This window comes from Xiphophorus hellerii, chromosome 18 (genome assembly GCF_003331165.1).
Source record: "Xiphophorus hellerii strain 12219 chromosome 18, Xiphophorus_hellerii-4.1, whole genome shotgun sequence".
Lineage (NCBI taxonomy): Eukaryota > Metazoa > Chordata > Actinopteri > Cyprinodontiformes > Poeciliidae > Xiphophorus > Xiphophorus hellerii.
The window spans coordinates 11,170,699-11,190,230 of NC_045689.1; the positions used below are offsets into that span (position 1 = coordinate 11,170,699).

The following is a 19,532-nucleotide window of genomic DNA, read 5'->3' on the forward strand; positions in this document are numbered from 1 at the left end:
TTTTAACCAGACACTGCAAATTTCTAACTAAGGGAAAAACCAAAAATATTTTTTCTTGTGTTAAAGTGGAAAAGCGTGCCATGCTGAGATCACGCCTTTTCTTTATTATGTGTTCCCCAACAGACAGCCATATCTGGATTGGATAATACAGCGTTGCCTCAGGCCAACGGTGACAGTGTCTCTGCTGCTGCTATAACGGCACTGGTTAGACCAGGTAGGTGCTACATCAATCTTGTTTGGGTTGGGGGCTGCTTCAGATAACTGATTATTTAATTGTCGATACTTGATGAGTAAAATAATTTCTCTACATTTTAACAACCTTTTTCCTACTTTTTATTATTTATTTTAGATGACGGAGGGAAACTTACACCACCTTCTTTGTCACAGACCCCTGAGCTTCCCAAGGTTGATCCCATCCTCAGTGAGACCCCGTCCTCTGCTGTTAAGGTGTCTACCCTCCCTCCACTCTTCGAATCCACACACCCTCCTCTCAGCAAGCCTTCACCCTCTGCTCCTGCTGCTGATGTGATAGAGGCTCCCTCACCTCAAAGAGCACCCACACCCAGCCCCCCATCAGCTCCTGAGGTCCCTGCCTACCCTGCACCCCTTCCTGATCCTTCCCCCACCTGTTCTGCACAGAGTAAAACAGAAAACACAGACCATGTTGTAGAACAGGAGGACTCCGGAGAGGAAGAGACTAAAGTTGAAGAGACACAAGCCTCTTTAGACTCAAGTGCTCAGGCCCCCAGCTCTAACGGTGTGGCAGATATGGAGCTTGAGAAGTCATCGGTTACTGTACCCCCCACTCACTCGGAGGACACTTTAGAATCTCCCATTGCTCAGCCTGAGGAGCTCAGCCTGCGTTTACCTAATGGCCTCCCGCTACCAGCTGCTCAGATCCCCCATGGATCTGCAGTCGACATGTCTGAGCGCGACGACAGCCCTATTGCTGAGCCCGATGTAAGTCAGCAGCCTGTCACACAGAGCTGTGCCACTGAGGCAGCTGAGAAACAAACTGTTACGGCCACGCCCGCTGCTGTCGACCAATTAGCATCTGCTCCCGCTGTCGAAGAAGTTCCAACCAAACCGGTTGTCCTGACCAAACCCTCTAAGTCAGAGGTACAGGATGTTGTTACCGAGGTTGTCTCTGAGGTTGAGGAAGATGCTCCACAGCTCCAGACGGACACCAAGGAAGAAACGCAGTTGCCTACGGAGACGGTTCCCTCAGCTGATAACACATCTGAGACGATCTCTACTCCTCCTCCTCCCACAGCAGAGGAGAAGGAGGAGGCTCCCAGTCCACCGACTGTCACCCCATCCCATGTGGAAACTACTATGCAAGGTCAGTCTCTTTCTGAAATTGGAGCTGTTTTGCTTCTTCTCAAAGCCCTTCTAAACATGTCTATGTCCTGATTGTTCTCCTTTCTACAGCTGCTGTGTCTGTGCCAAAGAAGAAGAGGAAGATGAAGGATCTGAACAAGAAGGAGGCGGTTGGAGACCTCTTAGATGCCTTTAAGGAGGTGTGTTTACTGCAACTTCAGTTGTTAAATTGGTGGAAAATATTTTTTGAGGTGGATCATTGAGTTCTGGAAAAAGCAGCTTGTCCATATTGCATTTGTTTACCAGCTTTGCAGTCCTGAGTAAGCCTGGTATAGATTTTAGTGTTATCTAGTTTACAGAGAAGGATCACTTTTAAGTTATGTATTCATAAATTATCTTCAAATTCTTGCTGCATGAATATTAGTATTGTGACAACCCCTACAATCCAGTCAAGTTCACTTCATGATTCAAATTGGGGGTTCAAGTATTTTCAGAAAACTCTGTTTATGGCATTGAGTCACCGACTTGCAGCATTTACTCTCAGTTTTGTTTGACATTTTCATTTTACCTTCTGGCACATTTATTCTGCAATTAGTGTTACCAGGCACTACAGGTATAGCAAGCCTGAAGGCATCATACATCAATAAAAGAAGTGGTGCTCTTTAGTCACATTACCATTTGATTGCAATGTGATTATAGGATGCTTTGACATCTTTAGCTCAATATTCTTCCACTTTACAGTTTCACTTTCAAAGACCTTCAGTATTAGAAAACAGACCATTTATGAACATTTTTGCTTGCAAGGATAATTCCACTAGTTGCAGATAAGAAAAAAAACTCTTTCTACAAAGTAATTAATGCCTGTAATATGAAAACAGTCACTTTGGCTCAATGTGAACCTGCTTTCTTGGATTATTCTAGATATAAATTTGAGTAATTTTAATATTTTAATATTGGACTTGTTGATCAAGGAGCAGGTAGTTGACCAGCCTGAGCCTGAGCCGACGCCTGCCCCACCACCAGAGCCAAAGCCCCCAGCTGCAGCCCCTCCTGCACAAGAGGAGGCAGACCTGACCTGGGAGGATAAAGAGGACAAGCTGGATGCAGAGAACATCGAGCCGGCCGGCACCGACAAGAAGTACCAGTACAAAGAGGGTGGGTCTCTGGACACTGATGCTACTGAGGATCCCCGTTTAGCACTGCTTGGGGTGAATCAGCTGATGATTTATTTCTTCTGCTTCAGAGCAATGGAAACCAATTAACAAAGAAGAGAAGAAGAAATACGACAGAGAGTTTCTTCTTGGGTTCCAGTTCATCTCTGCCAGTATGAACAAGCCTGAGGGTTTACCAGCCATCAGCGATGTCGTCTTAGACAAGGTGCATACTATTTACCTTAACTCTAAGCCTTTGCATGTTTTCACATCCTGTAGCTTCATAAAAGTTACATTTGAGAGATTTCTCAAAAATATCTATCCAAAAGCTCTTCATAAACCAGTCTTGTTTTCTTTTTATTCAGGCAAACAAGACTCCTCTTCGCCAGCTTGACCCGAGTCGTCTTCCAGGAATGAACTGTGGTCCTGATTTCACACCCTCCTTCGCCAACCTTGGCAGGCCTGGAATGGGAGGAGGAAGCAGAGGACCTGTGAGTTACCAGTTTCTCTGTGTGACCCATCAAAGCATTCATGAATTTATTAGACTCTTAGTGTAACGGTGTCTCTGTTGGTTCAACTCTCTCCCTCTCCAGCCCCCTGGAATGGGCATTGGAGTAGGCGGGCCCCGACGTTCTCAGCAGGTCCAGAGGAAAGAGCCGAGGAAGATCATCACCAGCATGTCGCTCAACGATGACATTCAGCTCAACAAGGCGGAAAAGGCCTGGAAACCTTCAGTAAAGAAAACCACCCGGAGCCGGGAGCCAGAGGAGCCACAGGAGCCACAGGAGAACGATCCCGAGCAGATGAAAACGCAGGAACTGTTCAAGCGCGTCCGAAGTATCCTCAACAAACTCACCCCACAAAAGTTCCAGCAGCTAATGAAGCAGGTGCAGGAACTGACTGTCGACACCGAGGAGAGGTTAAAGGGAGTGATAGACCTTACCTTTGAGAAGGCCATCTCCGAGCCAGACTTTTCAGTGGCCTATGCAAACATGTGCCGCTGTCTTTCAGGGGTAAGTAGAGCTACGTTTACCTGCAGTTAAGGAAACAAAAACATTTATTTCTCAATTTTTTGTGTATATTGTTTATTTTCAACCCCTTTACTTTGATTCCTCTTAATAAAATACAGGGCAAAGATTTGCCTTAAGACATCACCTGTTCAGTAAATCAAGTGTGTAGTTTCACCTCAGTAGTGAAAGAAGCAATATTTAGTCTCACTAAAATAAAAACATCTTGTCACACATCTAGGACTGAAACAATTAATTGTGATGAATCGATTACTCAAATAATCAACAAATAATTTAGTAGTTGATTAATCCTAAATTGGAGAACACAGACCCAACAAAAAAGATATTTGCTGATATCGATATTCTGTCTATTAAGCACCTTTTGGTGTCCAGTTATTAATGGGTAAATCAAACAAATCAATAGATCAATCCTCCACTGTACTGACATTAAGTGACACAGTGTTGAACATCCTTTGCTACAAATTATCAAGTGTACACTGAAGGAATCCTATGTTATTGCATTTTGTTTAAAAATGGAATTGAATTATTTGTTAGTTTGAATCTCTAAATGTACTTCTAATATTGTGTAAAAAGTTTTAAATGGCTTAATGGAAAATCTGAAAAAATTGCCAACATTTTATCCAATTTATTGATTAATCGTCACAACATTCAAATACCCAAATACTTGTTAGTTGCAGCCCTACATATATATCATTATTTTTTTGCTCGAGTGATGACCTCTGTTTTGTGCCACGTGTCTGGGCCACTGATCCAAGTGATGGGATTGAGGAACTGAGGAGCTTCTATGGCAGTGTCAGAACTAGGGTTTGGTTTTTCTTGCTTTTCTAACCTTTATTGTCGCTGCTCTTTTCAGCTGAAAGTTATAACCCCAGATAAGCCTGGTGCCACTGTGAATTTCCGCAAGCTGCTGCTAAATCGGTGCCAGAAGGAGTTTGAGAAGGATAAAGATGATGATGAGATCTTTGAGAAGAAGCAGAAGGAGCTGGAAGCTGCCTCAGGGGTAAAGTTACTAGATCATGGTTTAAAGCATTAGGTACTTAAAGGGATACAAATAGATGTCAGAGATTTATTAAGAAGTATTCTTATACATGCTGTGATGTTTCTCAAGAACATTTTAAAGGCTCAGGTAGTTGCAGCTAGCCTTTGTCAAAGTTCCACTCTTATCCTGTCTCTTTTTTCTGTTGATGTTTTTCCAACAGGACGAGGTGAAGCAGCGGCTAATCGAGGAGCTGGAAGACGCTAAAGACAAGGCCAGGCGGCGCTCGCTCGGGAACATAAAGTTCATCGGTGAACTGTTCAAGCTCAAAATGCTCACAGAGGTAATCATGCACGACTGCATTGTAAAGCTGCTCAAAAACCACGACGAGGAGTCACTGGAGTGCCTGTGCAGACTGTTGTCCACCATTGGCAAGGATCTGGACTTTGAGAAAGCCAAGGTAACAGAAAACACACAAAGTAAAGATTTACATTGACAAACCTCCTCACACAACATACATACTGATGGGGAAAACAAAATAGTTAGCTTACTAAGCCTCTCTGCCTCTCTTCAGCCTCGGATGGACCAGTACTTCAATCAGATGGAGAAAATAATAAAGGAGAGGAAGACCACCTCCAGGATCCGGTTCATGTTACAAGATGTGCTGGACCTCCGACGGGTAAATCATCACACAGACGTTCTGAATATTGATTTTTTAAAATTTTTGGATGAGTTGTTATTTTTTCTTTTTAAGTGAGATTATAAACACTCTTGTTCTGGTCAACGCATAACGATATTAGTCCCAATCTATTGTTCATTCCTAATAGGTTCACTTGGTTAAACATATCATTCTGGTCCAGTTTAGGAAATCATAATACAATCACTCTGTTGGATTCAGAACATGATGGATTGTGATTAGAGGTGCACTGATAAATCGGACCCCATTTACTCCATTTTGAGCAGTCAGCTGATGCACGTGAAACCGGTCCTAATCACTGCAAAGGTCTGAAAATACACCACTGTCCTCTTTTGCTCAACCCAATGTTGCCAGCTTAGCGATTTTGTTGCTATATTTAGCTACTTTTCAGACAAAAACATCAGTATCGGCCAAAACTGTAATGGGAAATTCAGGCTTTTCAGTGATTGGCCAGAAAACTATCAGTGCATCCTGAATGTGATCTTTCATCCAATCTGCAACCAGATGGACTATTTGCTGTGGTGCATGCCGAACTTATGTCTCTGCTTAAACAGGAAGGTTGATGTTAGATTAATGGAAAGCAGGGCATCTCTGAAAGAAAATTTTGCATGCGAGTCAAACATGCAATTATTGTTTGGTTTTTGTGTGTGTGTGGTGTTAAATGTAGTCCTACAGACATATGCACTGGTCTTGTAGCCCTGATCTGTGCAAGTCTCATATGAGGGCTTAGAGAGAAATATTTTTTCTCAGCTCTTTAATGCAGGGCAGCTCCCGAACTCAGAGCTACTCTGTGCCATAGGCTGAGACAACAGACTGATCTTTTCTGTTTGCATTTTTGATTAATTTCATATGGGATTAATCAACTAATCCTCCGATTAGTATTGACATATTTATATGGACTCACCATAAATTGTTGTTTATATCTGGTTTTGGTTTGTTTTGATGTCCAGTTTATTTGAAAGGGACTTTGTGAAGCCACTTCATTTGTTCAGCGTTTTGAATCTTCAGTTCTACAAAACCTGCAGGTTTTCTGCTTTTATAAGTCACAGTGAGCAGCTCTAAGTCAAACTGGTACATTTTACTCTGTAATATAAATACTGGGATTTTTCATCTCCTTGGTGGGTTAGGTGGTTGAGCTCTTGTTTCTTGTAAGTTATTATTCAGTCATTAAAAAAATACACTCACTGACAAAAAAAGAAGAAACGGTTCAGTGCATATGTGATTTGGTTCACTAGAGTTTTTTTTTTTTTTTTTTAGTTTAGTTTATTTCAGACAAACCTTTCACCGACAGTGTAAACGACACAAAGTACATAATATATTTCTTTTAAAAAAGAAACAAACAAAAAAAAAACAAAAACAAAAACAATAAAAAAACACATCACATCGGTGATTATGAGTCTGAAAAGGAGTATGCTGAAGTATAACTTATGTGGTCATACCCCTTTTCCAGCTGTAATTTATCACAGTATTTTCAATGTCCGATATCCTTTCCGACACTAAAGAGAGCTTTAGTGTCGGCACCATGAGTGAAGCATTGTCTTCTGACTGCCTGACAGGCAGTCAAAACAGTGAATAAAGTGTACCAGACATGGAATGCTTGTAGACTCATTAGACACTACTACCAGTGGTTGGAATATGACGGGGGTCACATTGTGGGTTTGAAATTGTCTGGCATGTGGGGTCGACAGTTTTCATAATGATCTAGTCTTTGGATGCAATAGGAATGGCCAACAAAAAGCAGAAAAACACTCATACTGTCTTGTTAAGATATGATATGGGTTGGTTTTTTTTAGTAAAGAGCGATAGTAATTTAAGCATGAAAAAGCTCCAGAGTAGGAGTGTCCAAACTTTGTTACGTTGGTCAAAATCGACGAGTCAAAAGTTCTCACTGACCAAATAAAAATTAAGCAAGTAAACTAGTCAGATTTTGTTGGTTTTTGTTGAATGTTATTCATTGTGGACCCAAAACTTTAAAAAATATATTTTGCATGTCTCGATTAAATAAAGGGCATTTGATTTTAAATACTTTTGTGCTTGATTGAACAATTTTATTATAAGAACAAGATTTGAGTCACTTTCTCTAAAAATACTCGCTATATTTCTTTAGTCAAATTTAATAAATTAAATAGAAGCTGATTTGGGTGCATCAAAGCCTTCTTTGCTGTTGTTTAAAGCTTGGTTATAAAATTATGAATGCTTTGTATTGTACTTTTAGAACAACTGGGTACCCCGGAGAGGCGACCAGGGCCCTAAGACCATCGACCAGATCCACAAAGAGGCTGAGATGGAGGAACACCGGGAGCAGATGAAGGTGCAGCAGGCTCTCATCTCCAAGAAGGAGTCTGGTGGAGGAGGCCCAGGAGGCAGAATGGGGGAAAGAGGTTCCGGAGGCCGAGGTGGTCCTCACACCCCAGGCCGGGGAGCTCTGCCTCAGGATGAGGGCTGGAACACAGTCCCCATCTCCAAGAACCGACCGATCGACACCTCTCGCCTTAGTAAAATCACTAAGGTAAGTCTAAGCTCTGTAAAGTTTATGCCGCTCCACAACTAAAGTTTAACAATCAGCTCCCTTATTTTCAGACTCCTGTTCTTGACTTCAACAATCAGCTACTCGCCCCCGGTGGTAAGGGCACCTGGGGCAGCTGGGGGAAGGGCAGCAGTGGTGGCACCAGTGCCAAACCTTCAGATTCTGGTATGTTGATTATAAAAGGGACATCTGCATCTAATAATCCGAGGTACGTTCAAGTTTAAAGTGGATTCTTGTCTCATGTTCACTTTATCTCCAGGTTCAGAGTCTGGAAACCGTCCAGCCACCAGCACTCTGAATAGGTTTTCTGCATTGCAGCAGCCTTCATCCTCATCGCAAGAGTTGGAGAGAAGGGTTCCTCAGAGGTGAGCAACAGTTCCTGCTACCCAAGTCTTTAGTTCATACTTAAATAACAAGAGCAGTGTAGGACTGAGCGGTTTGTATAATTTTTCTCTAACTGTAATCTGGACAGAAACAGCTCGAGTCGAGAGCGCAGCGACCGCTTCGACCGCTCCGATCGAGGTGGCGATCGCTTCGACAGAAGGGATGAGCGAAGAGATGACCGAAACCGGATACAGGTCACCAAACGGAGCTTCAGCCGGGAGAAAGAGGAACGAAGCTGGGAAAGAGAGCAACGCAGCTCAACTGATCCGGTCCGCCGAGTGGCGAGCGTGACCGAAGAGCGAGACCGAAGCAGTGGCGAGAGAGCCAGGAGCAAAGAGCAAGGTGACGATGTGTTGGAGAATGAGAGAGAAAGCTGTGATATTCTGCCAGTGAAGTCGGTATTCAGTATTTTGGTTATTTATGCGTCTGTTCTGTGTATAAACAGTGAAGCGGCAGGCAGCTGCCACTCCTCCACCTCAGCAGACCCCTGCTAAGCCTGCGCTGACCGTTGCCGAGATAGAAAAGAAGTCGGCAGCCATCATAGAGGAGTACCTCCACATCAACGACATGAAGGTACTGCAACACAGCACACCTTTGTCATATAAACTGGATTCCTTCATTTGTATCTTTTAATATTTCCAATTTAACTTCTGTTACATTTTAGAAATGCTGTAAAAAAAATAAATATGTCCTTATCAGCTCTATTCATGGGTGTCCCAACAGGAAGCCCTGCAGTGTGTGCGGGAGATGGACAGCGCTGAGCTGCTGTTTGTGTTCGTACGGCACGGACTGGAGTCCACCCTAGAGCGCAGCACCATCGCCAGGGAGCACATGGGCCAGTTGCTGCACCAACTAATTAAGACCGGCATCCTCCCAACAGAACAGTACTATAAAGGGTCCGTATGAAGAAGCTTAGCAGTTAAAGTTATTTCGGTTTGATTTTTAAAATCTGCAGATAAAACAGATGCAAAGGATCACCTCAGTTCCACAACATGGTGCTTTATTCTGTTGATTAGAGATGCACTGACAGTTGAGGCTGAGTGCTTTGAAAAATTGGAAAAACAGATGTCCACCAAACTGAAAGACCCAAGACTGGTTCCTGCAAGTGATCCGACTAAAACATTAGCTGGACTATTTCCTCAGAATCTAAAGTTATTTAGAGAGGATTGTTAAATTTTGCTTTTACTTAGTTCATCCTTATTCTAGAATGTTTAGCTTTATTATTTTCCTCTTAAATAAACTTATATTTCAATGTGATGTGTTTCATGCCTCCAGGTTTCAGGAGATTCTGGAGGTTGCTGAAGACATGGCAATAGACATCCCCCACATCTTTCTCTACCTGGCAGAATTGATCACTCCCATGCTGCATGAGGGGGGCATTCCCATGGGAGAACTGTTCGGGTAAAAACCGCTCTTATTTATATATTTTTTGATAACCTTTGGGACTTTTTTGTTGTATTTTTTAATGTTTTTAATGTTCTGCTGACCTCTGCAGGGAGATCTCTAAGCCTTTGATCCCAATGGCCAAAGCTGGAGTCCTGCTGGTCCACATCCTCACTTTACTTTGCAAAGAAATGGTAAGAGCTACATATACGCCTTCCGAAGTACGAACTATAAAAACATACACTGGTCAAAGTAAACTAAAACAGGTGATTGAGCACTGTAAACTGGTGTCAATGTGGTATCTATGAACAATAGTCCTGGTAAAATCTTTAATTACACTTCAAAAAAACATGTGCATCTTGATTTCACCAGAGCCATAAAAAGGCTGGCACCATGTGGAGAGAAGCTGGCCTTCGGTGGACAGACTTCCTGCCTGAAGACGTGGACGTTAACAAGTTTGTGACAGAGAAGGTTAGTCTGATCAGTGCATCATCATCAAACTTCAGAGAAAATTGGTATCAGCCGATAAAAACCTAAATGGTGCATTTCTTGTTAACATGTAGCCACAAACTGTTTGTATGGTCTTTTGTGATCTGATTTTTTTTTCTCAGAACAGCTTTGTTGTTCACTGCTTCAATAATAAAGTAATTGAATAATTTAGAAGATCTGAGGATCTTATCAGGTTATATAAATAGATAACTGGTTATCTCTGTGTAAGTCTTAGCTCTTAACTTCATGCTCCTCATAGTAATATATGTAAACATTGAGTTATTAACTCCACCATTTTATGTGACTAATGTTTGTGGTTTCAGCTCGCAGTGTTTCCACTGCGATCTACTGGAGTCATGAGGCGAACTCTTCTGTAACCCTGACAGCGCATGCTGACCATAACGTTATTCTTTCTGCAGAACGTTGAGTTCACTCTGGGCGAAGAGTCGGAGAAGAGCAGGAAGGAGATGAGCTCAGCAGAGCTGACCAAGCAGCTGGACAGACTTCATCAGGACAAGGCGGACAATGAGAGGATCTTTGACTGGATCGAGGTTCGTGTCCAGCATCATCTTGATTTCAGTTCTAGTCTTCTCTGGCTTGTTTTTAAAGACAGTAGTGTAAATGCTGCTATGTTTTAATATGCTGTGGAGAAAAGAGCCCTGATCCTGAAGGGCCACCAAAATATTCATTTTTCACTTTAGTTTTTTGAACATGTTTCTTTATTTTAAGTCAGCAGGGTTATTCTATCAAAATATGCATTTATATCACTTTGGTTCATCTGTGGATGAATATTTATTTCTCTTTGTAGGCCAATCTAGATGAGCAACAAATGTCGTCTAGCATGTTTGTCCGGACACTGATGACCTGCGTCTGTCAGTCAGCCATTATCTGTGAGTACTGAACTATTCTAAACAAGCCGATGAGTTTAAATTCCCACTAAGCCAACCCCTGAACTTGTTTCCCCTTCAGGTGAGAACCCATACAAAGTGGACGGTGAAGTAATCAAGCAGAGGGCCAAACTGCTGCAGAGGTACCTGAAGGACGAGCAGAGGGAGCTGCAGGCTCTCTACGGCCTGCAGGCCCTGATGGTGCAGATGGAGCAGCCTGCCAGTAAGCTCCTCAAATTATTTTTCATTACCGCTTATTCTTACAAAAGTATTCCTACCCCTTTAATTTTTCAACATTGTGTCTCATTACAACCACAAACCTCAAAAGATTTTATAAGGATTTGTAAAATTGTGCAAAATTGTAGAGTGGAATGGAAAATATCCTTTTTTTCCCCCCACAAATAAAAATCTAAAAGGGGTGACGAAACTTTGTATTTTGTATCACCCCGAGTCAAAACTTGGATGCCTATCATTTGAAAAATAGCTCAAGCTCATTTGAAAGCATCTTAGAACAAGTCTTGTCATAGATTCTTCAGTGGTTTCAGGTTTTCCCATCAACTCTGCCCTCTAACATCACCTTTCAGAGTGAGGATAAGCAGTTTCCTTTTTACCAGATTTATGGAGTAAATTCCTCATTATCACCTGAGCTGTGGATTTCTGCAACTTATCAAGAGTTAACCAGTTTTGTAACTCTTGATTTGTATTTCTTTACTTCTACGTCATTTATGCATGACTTGACCTCACATAAATTTGTGGTTGTCTTGTGACTAAACACTAAAAGGTTCAAGGTCATGAATGTTTTTGCATCCAATATTTGTTCCCAGTTCTAAATGTAAAGTTAAACTTCCAACACTTTTGGTTCTGACAACTTTTTATGTCTACCCTCCATCAGATTTGCTTCGGATGTTCTTCGACACCCTTTACGATGAGGATGTGATCAAAGAGGAAGCCTTCTACAAGTGGGAGTCGAGCAAAGACCCCGCCGAGCAGCAGGGCAAGGGAGTGGCCCTCAAGTCCGTCACTGCCTTCTTCACGTGGCTCCGGGAAGCGGAGGACGAATCCGATAACAGTTAAGAATGCTTCAGGGAACCTGGAGGCTCCTTGGAAGGGTGGGGAAAGTTTCATGGACGATTCAGAAGCGCCTGATGGGGCAAAACCTTCTGCATAAACCGAAAAAAAGAGAAAAAAAATTCTTCAAATGGGAGAGATTGTATTATGGATCGAACATTCGGTCATTTTATTTTGTTCCTTTTTTTTTTCTTTTTGGGGTTTCTTGTAATTACCCCAGCAACAGAATGTCTTTTTTTCTGATAAGAAAACTACAGGTTTAAATAGAGAGGATATATGAGAGATGATTGTTACAAGCTGTTGAAGATGCTGTAGTGATGTTTGAGCTTGTTTGCGAATGGCTTTTTCCTCAACACAGCAACACTATTCAAATCGTATTTGCCTAATAAGCGTTTAAAGAGAAAAGCGAAATGTTGATCCCATCTATATTTTTGATGAATTCATTTTTTATCATGTAGGCCGGCCGCAGCCATTCAGTGCGTCCGATCTGCATGGTGGGCTTATGTAGATGAGTAGCTTTTTGTTATTTCCAGTGTTGGCTGAGTGAATCGAGTGTTTTTTTTTTTATAATAAAATAACAAAACTACAAAGAGAAGCGGCGAGGGACGTCTGGCACATTTCAGACATTTCAGCGACGGTTCTGAACATTAGGCTTGACACGGGACAGTATCATTGAGGAAAGATTTGATGGACTCTATTGCGCCTCTGGTGGCGGGAGGATAACAATGCTTCCTGCAACGACCCGCTGAACCTGCATCCCGACCTGCCGATGCAGCCGCCTGGCTTGTTTCCTTCGCTTCAGAAACAAAACCATGGACTGAGAAAGAGCTGGTTTGCAGCTGCAATCCCCTCCAGAGCTTGTCATCGGATTTTAAAAAGAAAAATATCAAATAAAACTTCAATAAAGCTTATAGAGAAAACAAAATCACTTTGAGATAGGACTTATACGAAAAAAAAAAAGTTTAACTGTAAATTCTAAGGCCTTTTGTTGCTTCCATGAGTGGAATTTCAGGAGAGCTCTGTAAATACAAGATGGCTAGTTTTTCCTGTTTTTTCAAAGAAAAGATGCTAATGTAACCCCTCTCCTCTGAAATGAAGCTTCAGTTTTTCCCTGTATTTATATTTTTCTCTCCTCAGCTGGCAGAAGGTGCTTGTAATTATCCAACCCACTGATTACAGTTTAATTGAAAATGTGTAAATACTTTTTTGCTTTTCTTTATTAAAAAGATATTTAATTAAAGAAAAATGAAAATGGATCTTGTTGCAGTTGAAAGCTGATGATTCTTCCTTTTGCTGCTCAAACCTTGGAGCTTATGTCCTTTGATTTTGTTGCAGAGAAACATGAGGTTTGGGTTTGAGCCCCACATTGCGTCTAAAACTAAAAAACTTCTATTAATTATTGCTGGATTGCAAAGAAGATGCTGGATTTGTTCTTGTTGCAGAGTTGCCGTCAGTGGGAGAGCTTGTATAACAGCTAACTTGGACCACCAGTCTGAAAAAACATGGCCAAAGCGTCTGTTACGTCACCCCTGTGTTTTGGTTCCTCACTGAACTAATTGTTGCTGGAACTCCTGGGGAACTCCAAAAAAAAAAATCCCCTTAGCATTTGGCTTTATAAGTTGGCTGAGGAAAAGATTGTTGAAGAGGAAGGCCGGCCAAGAAAGAGAGAGTTTGATTGTAGAGTTTAACATTTTGGGCTTCAAGCTGTGCAATTTTCTATTCGTGAGACTAAAATGAAAGTAGCCTGAGCAATTGTAATTACAATTATTACAAGAGCCATATGTGCCACTATTCTTTATAACAATGTGTCAATAATTCATAAATGTAAAACCTAGGTTTGTTCTACATATAATTAGGCATGTTGTATATTTTATTTCAAATTTAGTCTGTGGGTTAATCAGATGTTTTGTCATTTTCTTCCTAAGTGCAGCCATTTCTTTCCTCCTTAAAGCTATTTTACACCCATGTCAACCCTGGCCTAAGGTCATTCTGGTGAGGATATTTCACTTTTAATGTAAAGGGGGACTTAAATTCTAGTTTTATTAGAAATTGCTTATTTCTGAAGGACATAAGACATTTGTAGAAGTGACATTTTGTAGAAATCAAACCTTACTTTGTTTCAATCATTTGGCTCCAGTAGTTTTCAGTTTAACAGATTTTAATTTGATTTTCTGAAGATGTGAAGCCAAAATTACCATCGCAACAGGAGCTGTGAACCAACAGCTAACGAGTTTAGACTACCGCTGTTTTTTTATATGTATAAATTGCTGCATTGATCCTGTGTTTTTAATCTTAAACATTAGAAACCGTTGGTGTTTCTAATGCAATGGTGCCACTTCTGCAATGGTGTGCAGAAGTGGTCTGCATGTTTTTCAATATCAAATTGCAAAATATGATTTTTCACATTTGCTGTGTTTCTCCCAATTCATTGGAAAAATCCCATTTAGGAATAAAATAAAATAAAAATAAAAACTTCAACATATTTCAACATACCCAAAACTTCTAAGGCCTAAAACTAAAGCTTTGGGTTAAAGAAAATTAATATTCACTGAACTACTATCCAGAACCACGCAGTATTCTGGGGGATGTAGGCAGAGGAAAGACTGACCACTCTACCAGTCTTGCTGAGTTGTAGCTCATGATGTTGCAGTCGCCTGGCTCGTTTCCTTCGCTACAGAAACAAAACTATAGACTGAGAAAGAGCTGGGTAGCATGATTCAGATCCTGTATCTGAATCATGCTGGTTTGTGGCAGGAAAAGACATTAAATAGTTTTTCCAAATGACATCACCACTATGAAGCATTTATTCCAAACTTGTAGCCCTTAATCACTTATTGGACCACTCGTTTTATGCTTCTGTGCTTACACTCTGACATTCTTAAAATAAATGGTAAGTTTTCAGTTCCCATTCTTCACATGCAGTCCTCAATTTGCATTCCCTTAATTGGAGAACTTTTTCTTCCTTGTTTTCATCTACATCTGCAGTTTTATTTGGTTTGCATGTTTGCTGTTACAGAACTGACTTGATGCAACAACACAGTGTGGACTAGAGCAGAGACCAGTCAGACAACTGCTACTAAACCAAAGTCAATTCTTCAGCATGGTAAGCAGGAATACTTGTTGGCTGTGCGTCCATAACTCCCTAAGGTACAGTGTGAGCCTAATAAGTGTTTAAACACTTTGTGGTCAAAACCGTTCATTGGGTTCCATAATCCATTGACTAAAACAACCCATGATGTGCATAAGCAAAGCTGAGCTTTTTAGTTGCAGTTTTCCCATAAGACAGATGTGAATTTTCGGATTTGAACTCCTGTGTTTCCACCTAATAGGTCCATCTATTTGTCTTTGATTCATGTAAACTCCCAGAGGAAGCTCAGCGTTTCTCCACCAGTCCTGGCCCACACCAGACTGGAGTTATGAATTATGGAGTTATTTGGTCTGCTTTCTGCCTTTTTGTAAAATGTGTATATGTTATGATTAGGCCTGCACTGTGTACTGGATTATTTTTTATTCGTATATACAGTTAACCCAAAATTATTTACATCCAAGGCAGATTTAGATTTGCAATTCAAAATAATTGTAACTTTTTTAATCAAAAAGATTGTTTCTGCTTGGACTGGAGTCAGATATCTCTGAATAGATGGTAAAACAATGTAGGATTCTTAATTTAGAAAAAAACAAACAAACAAAAAACTACTTTATATACCACTTTCAAAAAAAGGTGAGGCCAAAATTATTAAACCCTTTTCAATAATCAGTGAAAGAAAATAAATATGAAGCATCGTAATCTTTTGCTTGCTCCACAGAAAATCCATCAGGTTGAAGATTGGACCTCTGACTGGGCCGCTACACAACATTACTATTACTTCCAGTCAGAAGTGTTAGAATTAAAAGGTTACTTTAATCCATTGCCTTCCAGGGTATGAATATTTCTGGCCTAAACTGAAAGCATTGTTTTGTATCTCTGCGCTGAAACAGAACAGTTCCAGTGAGGGGAGTGGGCTCAGTGAGTTCTCAACCAGAAATAGAAAGTGTGGTTGTTCTGGACGGCTCCAGATTACATCTCGGCCCAAAAGAATCAGTAAGACCCAAAGACTAAGCACAGTGTTCCAACACAACATGTCTTTCAGCCAAATGCTAATGTTTTTATCCATTAGGACTTTATACACAGCAGAACTTCTGGTTCTCTGTAAATCGACCTCCACTTATCTTCAACCTGCTTTCACAGTCAGCTGGTCTCGGATTTTACATGTTCACATTGCTACATCACATAGTGACCTGTTCTTACTCTGTCAGTAGTTTTGTCAACTGGATAAGGCAATGAAGGAGCAGGCAGAGAATGCACTCCTTGTTTTTTCTAATCTTTTCAATTTACCTCCTTTTATTGAGCCTTTGGTTTATGATTGCAGGGTGGTTCAGATTTTTCCTTTGCCAGGCCTCTTTGACAGTTAGCTCTATTGACTGATAACAGGAATATTAAAGTTGTTCTGTGTATGGCTTTTGGCACTTCTTCCTCCTCTATTTTAAGTGTAATCGTTGGTTGTGCTCTTTCTCCACTAAACAGACCTGATCTATCAGTTGGTCAAGGGAAACTTTGAATTCAGGCACCAGCTCCTGTTTTAACCTGGCTTAGTAATGGTCTCCAATGTGCATAGTTATTATAATTTTATTAGATTTTTTTTTACAATTTTTATTCCTTTTTATAAACTGGGACTGTTTCAGTGGATGTTTGTATACTGGAATCAGCAATGAAGGTAACATATGTCGATGATAGAGATGGAGAAGTGATGCAGACTGTTACTGTAGAAGAGTATGAAGTGCCATTGGATTAAACCGTGAAGTTCTGCTTGTGTTTTGGACCAATCACCTCGGCCAGTTTGGCAAAAGAGTATAATTGATCTTCAGATGTCTTAAATCCAGAGGTTTGCTCACCAGGATTAACATGTAATTATAGTGCTAAGTGCTACATCCAGAATTAGGATTATTCATGGAGGACTTGCATTAAAATATCCAATTTACTGAAATAATAGGAAATTCTGTCTCCTTTGGTTCTTGACGCAACTTTCTTTTCTTCTTAAGAAACATGTGGTTTACAAAAGATTACATTTTTGGAGAATAAAAATAAGACTATGGTATAGAATGAAAAAATACAGTTAAATCTTTTTAAACACACTAGAACTAAACCACAGCGTTAATGTAAGTGTAGTATATTGACCACTAGAGGGTACTATCACACTTTTTTTTATCGCTCATTATCAGTGTAGAGTTGACGAATGTGTTGCAGAAATAATGAATTTCAATACATTAAAAGAGTTTATTATAGGCTGAAAGGTCTCATAAATGAGCACACTATAACTCGGTAATAATAGAAAATATTCCAGAGAGGATCAGACACAAAACCACTGACCTCTAACAATCTGGAAAGGGTCACGGAAACAGAAAGGTTGAACATGTTGTCTTAGCAACATCTGTGCCATATTTAATGTGGTTTTAAAGCTAAACCTTTACAGGTTGTCAAATCTCTTTCAGGTCTGAAAGCTCTTTTCTTTCAAACAGTGACCTATCTCAATGCAATTTGCTTTATTCTCCTTGTTCTTTTGCTTTAAACCGGTTTTCTCTCTCTGTGGAACATTCAGTAAAATCTGCATTTTGTGCACTTCAGCAGACTGTGAAGGGGAAGCAGTGTGTGACAGGTGAATGGGTTGGTGTGGCAGTCATGTTGTTAATGATGCTGCATCAGAGCTCCTCCCTGGTGTGGGTCTCTGCAGCCTGCACAACAACAGGCTGTTGCTCACCTCGGACCATCTGCTCTGGAGTTTATGATTCATGACTGTGTCATGCGAGCTCATTACTTTTTAGTGACTTGGGTGTTTTTTGGGAAACAGAAACGGTCGTTAAGGGGCAAGCTGGGTTATGGTCCCATTTTAGTTTTGATTCTTAGATAAATGATGGCTGTTTTGCTGACAGGCTGAATGGCTACTTTTACATCACATTAAACAAGAACATAGGTTAAAAGGTAGTCAGTCCTACATTCACTGATCTTTGAACGTGTTGAAGCTAGGAGAAAGACTCATCATGTGCTGAAGTGACAGTGCTTTCTACTTTACCACACTATGGAAGGAAAACAGAATAGTTTAGATTTATGCAAATTAAAATCTGAAAAGTCCACTTTGCATTTGCATTTAGCCCCCTTTACTCTAATCCACCTAATTAAAATCTAAGGATGCACTGATGTGAAAATCTGGACCGATATCCATATGCAGTATTGATACTGCATATCAATTATGCAGTTATGACTGGTAATCAATATTTTACTGATTTCATATATATTATCCTACCTTTATAAAAAACATAACTTTGGCATTGTTTCTCTGCTTCAGCTAAACACCCCACAATCACTAACACTGTCACATAATCAGAGATAATTAACAGTGTGTCTTTAACACAACCACTGAGGAATTTTGAATTCACTCTGCTTTGCAGAATTTTTTTTTTCAGCAACATTTGGGGGTTTTCATGTATGAACAGCAAATTGAAGTTGGTTGCTTGAATGAAATCATAATTTGAAAATGAATGAATATACTTTATTAACCCCAGAGGAAAGTTGACATTTCAGCAAGTGACTCTGGAAAAGACGAGAATCTGTAAGGGGGGCAATTGTTGTTGGTTTTTTTTTACAATGCCTTGAAAATGACACAAAATTCCATTTAATCCATCATCTGAAAATTTTTTGCAAACCTACCAAGGAGGTAGGGTGTTTTTGTGTAAAAAGAAAAGTCTTTCTTGCAAAGAGATTTCTTTGTCCAGATGTACGAAGAATCGAGCAGACTGTCGTCACACGAAGAATACGATTGGCAGTTTTTTAAAATTCTTGCAGCTTCTGTGCCGTTATCAGACATTGTCAACAGGTTTTCTGTTAGGTTGTGCAGGATATGTTAAAGGATATGTGGAAAAAGTTCTGAAATGATTTGTCAAAGTTTAAAATATGTATTTGTAGACATTTGGGAAACACTGCAGTTGTCAGTCTTGAAATCTGTCAAGATGATTCCCTTTCCCTGTTAATTTATTTCCGGTATTAACAAACCCCAGCAGGCCTTGGTCACCAGGCGCTCATTTACAACTGGGAGGGTTCTCACTGACCTTACAGGAAGCATTAGATAACAAAAACACCTGATATAAATATCTCATTATCAGTGCGTGACAATATCTGCTGAATTAAAACTGAAGAGCAAGTTTACATCTGTTTCCAAGGCAACTTTTAACTGTCTGTGTCAGAGATGAAGGAACTGGAACAAGCAATCAAATAAAAACACGACGGTCAATATGGGCTTTGTTTTCCCTTTAATGTATTCATTTGAAAATAGATGGTTGAGGGCTTCCACCTTGCAGCCTCGTCCCGGTGGACTCTGCTTCTCACTTACATAACTTTATGGCTCGCCGCACTTTCTGTTAGATAGAATGCATTTATGATTGGAAAACACCCCCCCCACACACACACACACACCCACACGGTGTCCAGTGCTGTGTTATGGGTTTGCTTTCAGGTCCTTGAACTTTAGCTGAGCATCATAAATAATGGCCTTATAAACACTAAAACTAAAATTCATCCAGCAATATGGTGT

The 19,532-nt window shown here is 40.5% G+C and overlaps 1 protein-coding gene and 1 non-coding gene across 9 annotated transcripts in view; both read left to right on the forward strand.

Moving 5' to 3' along the window:
* The window catches only part of eif4g1b (eukaryotic translation initiation factor 4 gamma, 1b), a 36,892-nt gene extending 23,726 nt beyond the window's left edge, over window positions 1-13,166 (forward strand). For 6 of the 8 annotated variants that reach the window (XM_032590635.1, XM_032590636.1, XM_032590637.1 and 3 more), the window contains 23 exons: window positions 124-214; window positions 350-1,342; window positions 1,432-1,520; window positions 2,292-2,475; window positions 2,564-2,697; window positions 2,837-2,962; window positions 3,065-3,484; window positions 4,353-4,499; window positions 4,699-4,935; window positions 5,050-5,154; window positions 7,388-7,681; window positions 7,753-7,864; window positions 7,959-8,064; window positions 8,172-8,425; window positions 8,529-8,656; window positions 8,807-8,979; window positions 9,359-9,484; window positions 9,579-9,660; window positions 9,839-9,937; window positions 10,375-10,506; window positions 10,764-10,845; window positions 10,925-11,065; window positions 11,735-13,166. In XM_032590635.1, the coding sequence (XP_032446526.1) occupies window positions 124-214; window positions 350-1,342; window positions 1,432-1,520; window positions 2,292-2,475; window positions 2,564-2,697; window positions 2,837-2,962; window positions 3,065-3,484; window positions 4,353-4,499; window positions 4,699-4,935; window positions 5,050-5,154; window positions 7,388-7,681; window positions 7,753-7,864; window positions 7,959-8,064; window positions 8,172-8,425; window positions 8,529-8,656; window positions 8,807-8,979; window positions 9,359-9,484; window positions 9,579-9,660; window positions 9,839-9,937; window positions 10,375-10,506; window positions 10,764-10,845; window positions 10,925-11,065; window positions 11,735-11,916 (4,437 nt within the window). In that variant the 3' untranslated portion in view covers window positions 11,917-13,166. The remainder of the gene's footprint in view (window positions 1-123; window positions 215-349; window positions 1,343-1,431; window positions 1,521-2,291; window positions 2,476-2,563; window positions 2,698-2,836; window positions 2,963-3,064; window positions 3,485-4,352; window positions 4,500-4,698; window positions 4,936-5,049; window positions 5,155-7,387; window positions 7,682-7,752; window positions 7,865-7,958; window positions 8,065-8,171; window positions 8,426-8,528; window positions 8,657-8,806; window positions 8,980-9,358; window positions 9,485-9,578; window positions 9,661-9,838; window positions 9,938-10,374; window positions 10,507-10,763; window positions 10,846-10,924; window positions 11,066-11,734) is intronic. The other 2 variants (XM_032590634.1, XM_032590632.1) reach the window with 2 other exon arrangements.
* LOC116708387 (small nucleolar RNA SNORD66) lies at window positions 4,204-4,278 on the forward strand. The gene has a single exon (XR_004336674.1). It is a non-coding gene; the product is annotated as a small nucleolar RNA SNORD66 (small nucleolar RNA).
* Window positions 13,167-19,532: the final 6,366 nt, after the last annotated feature.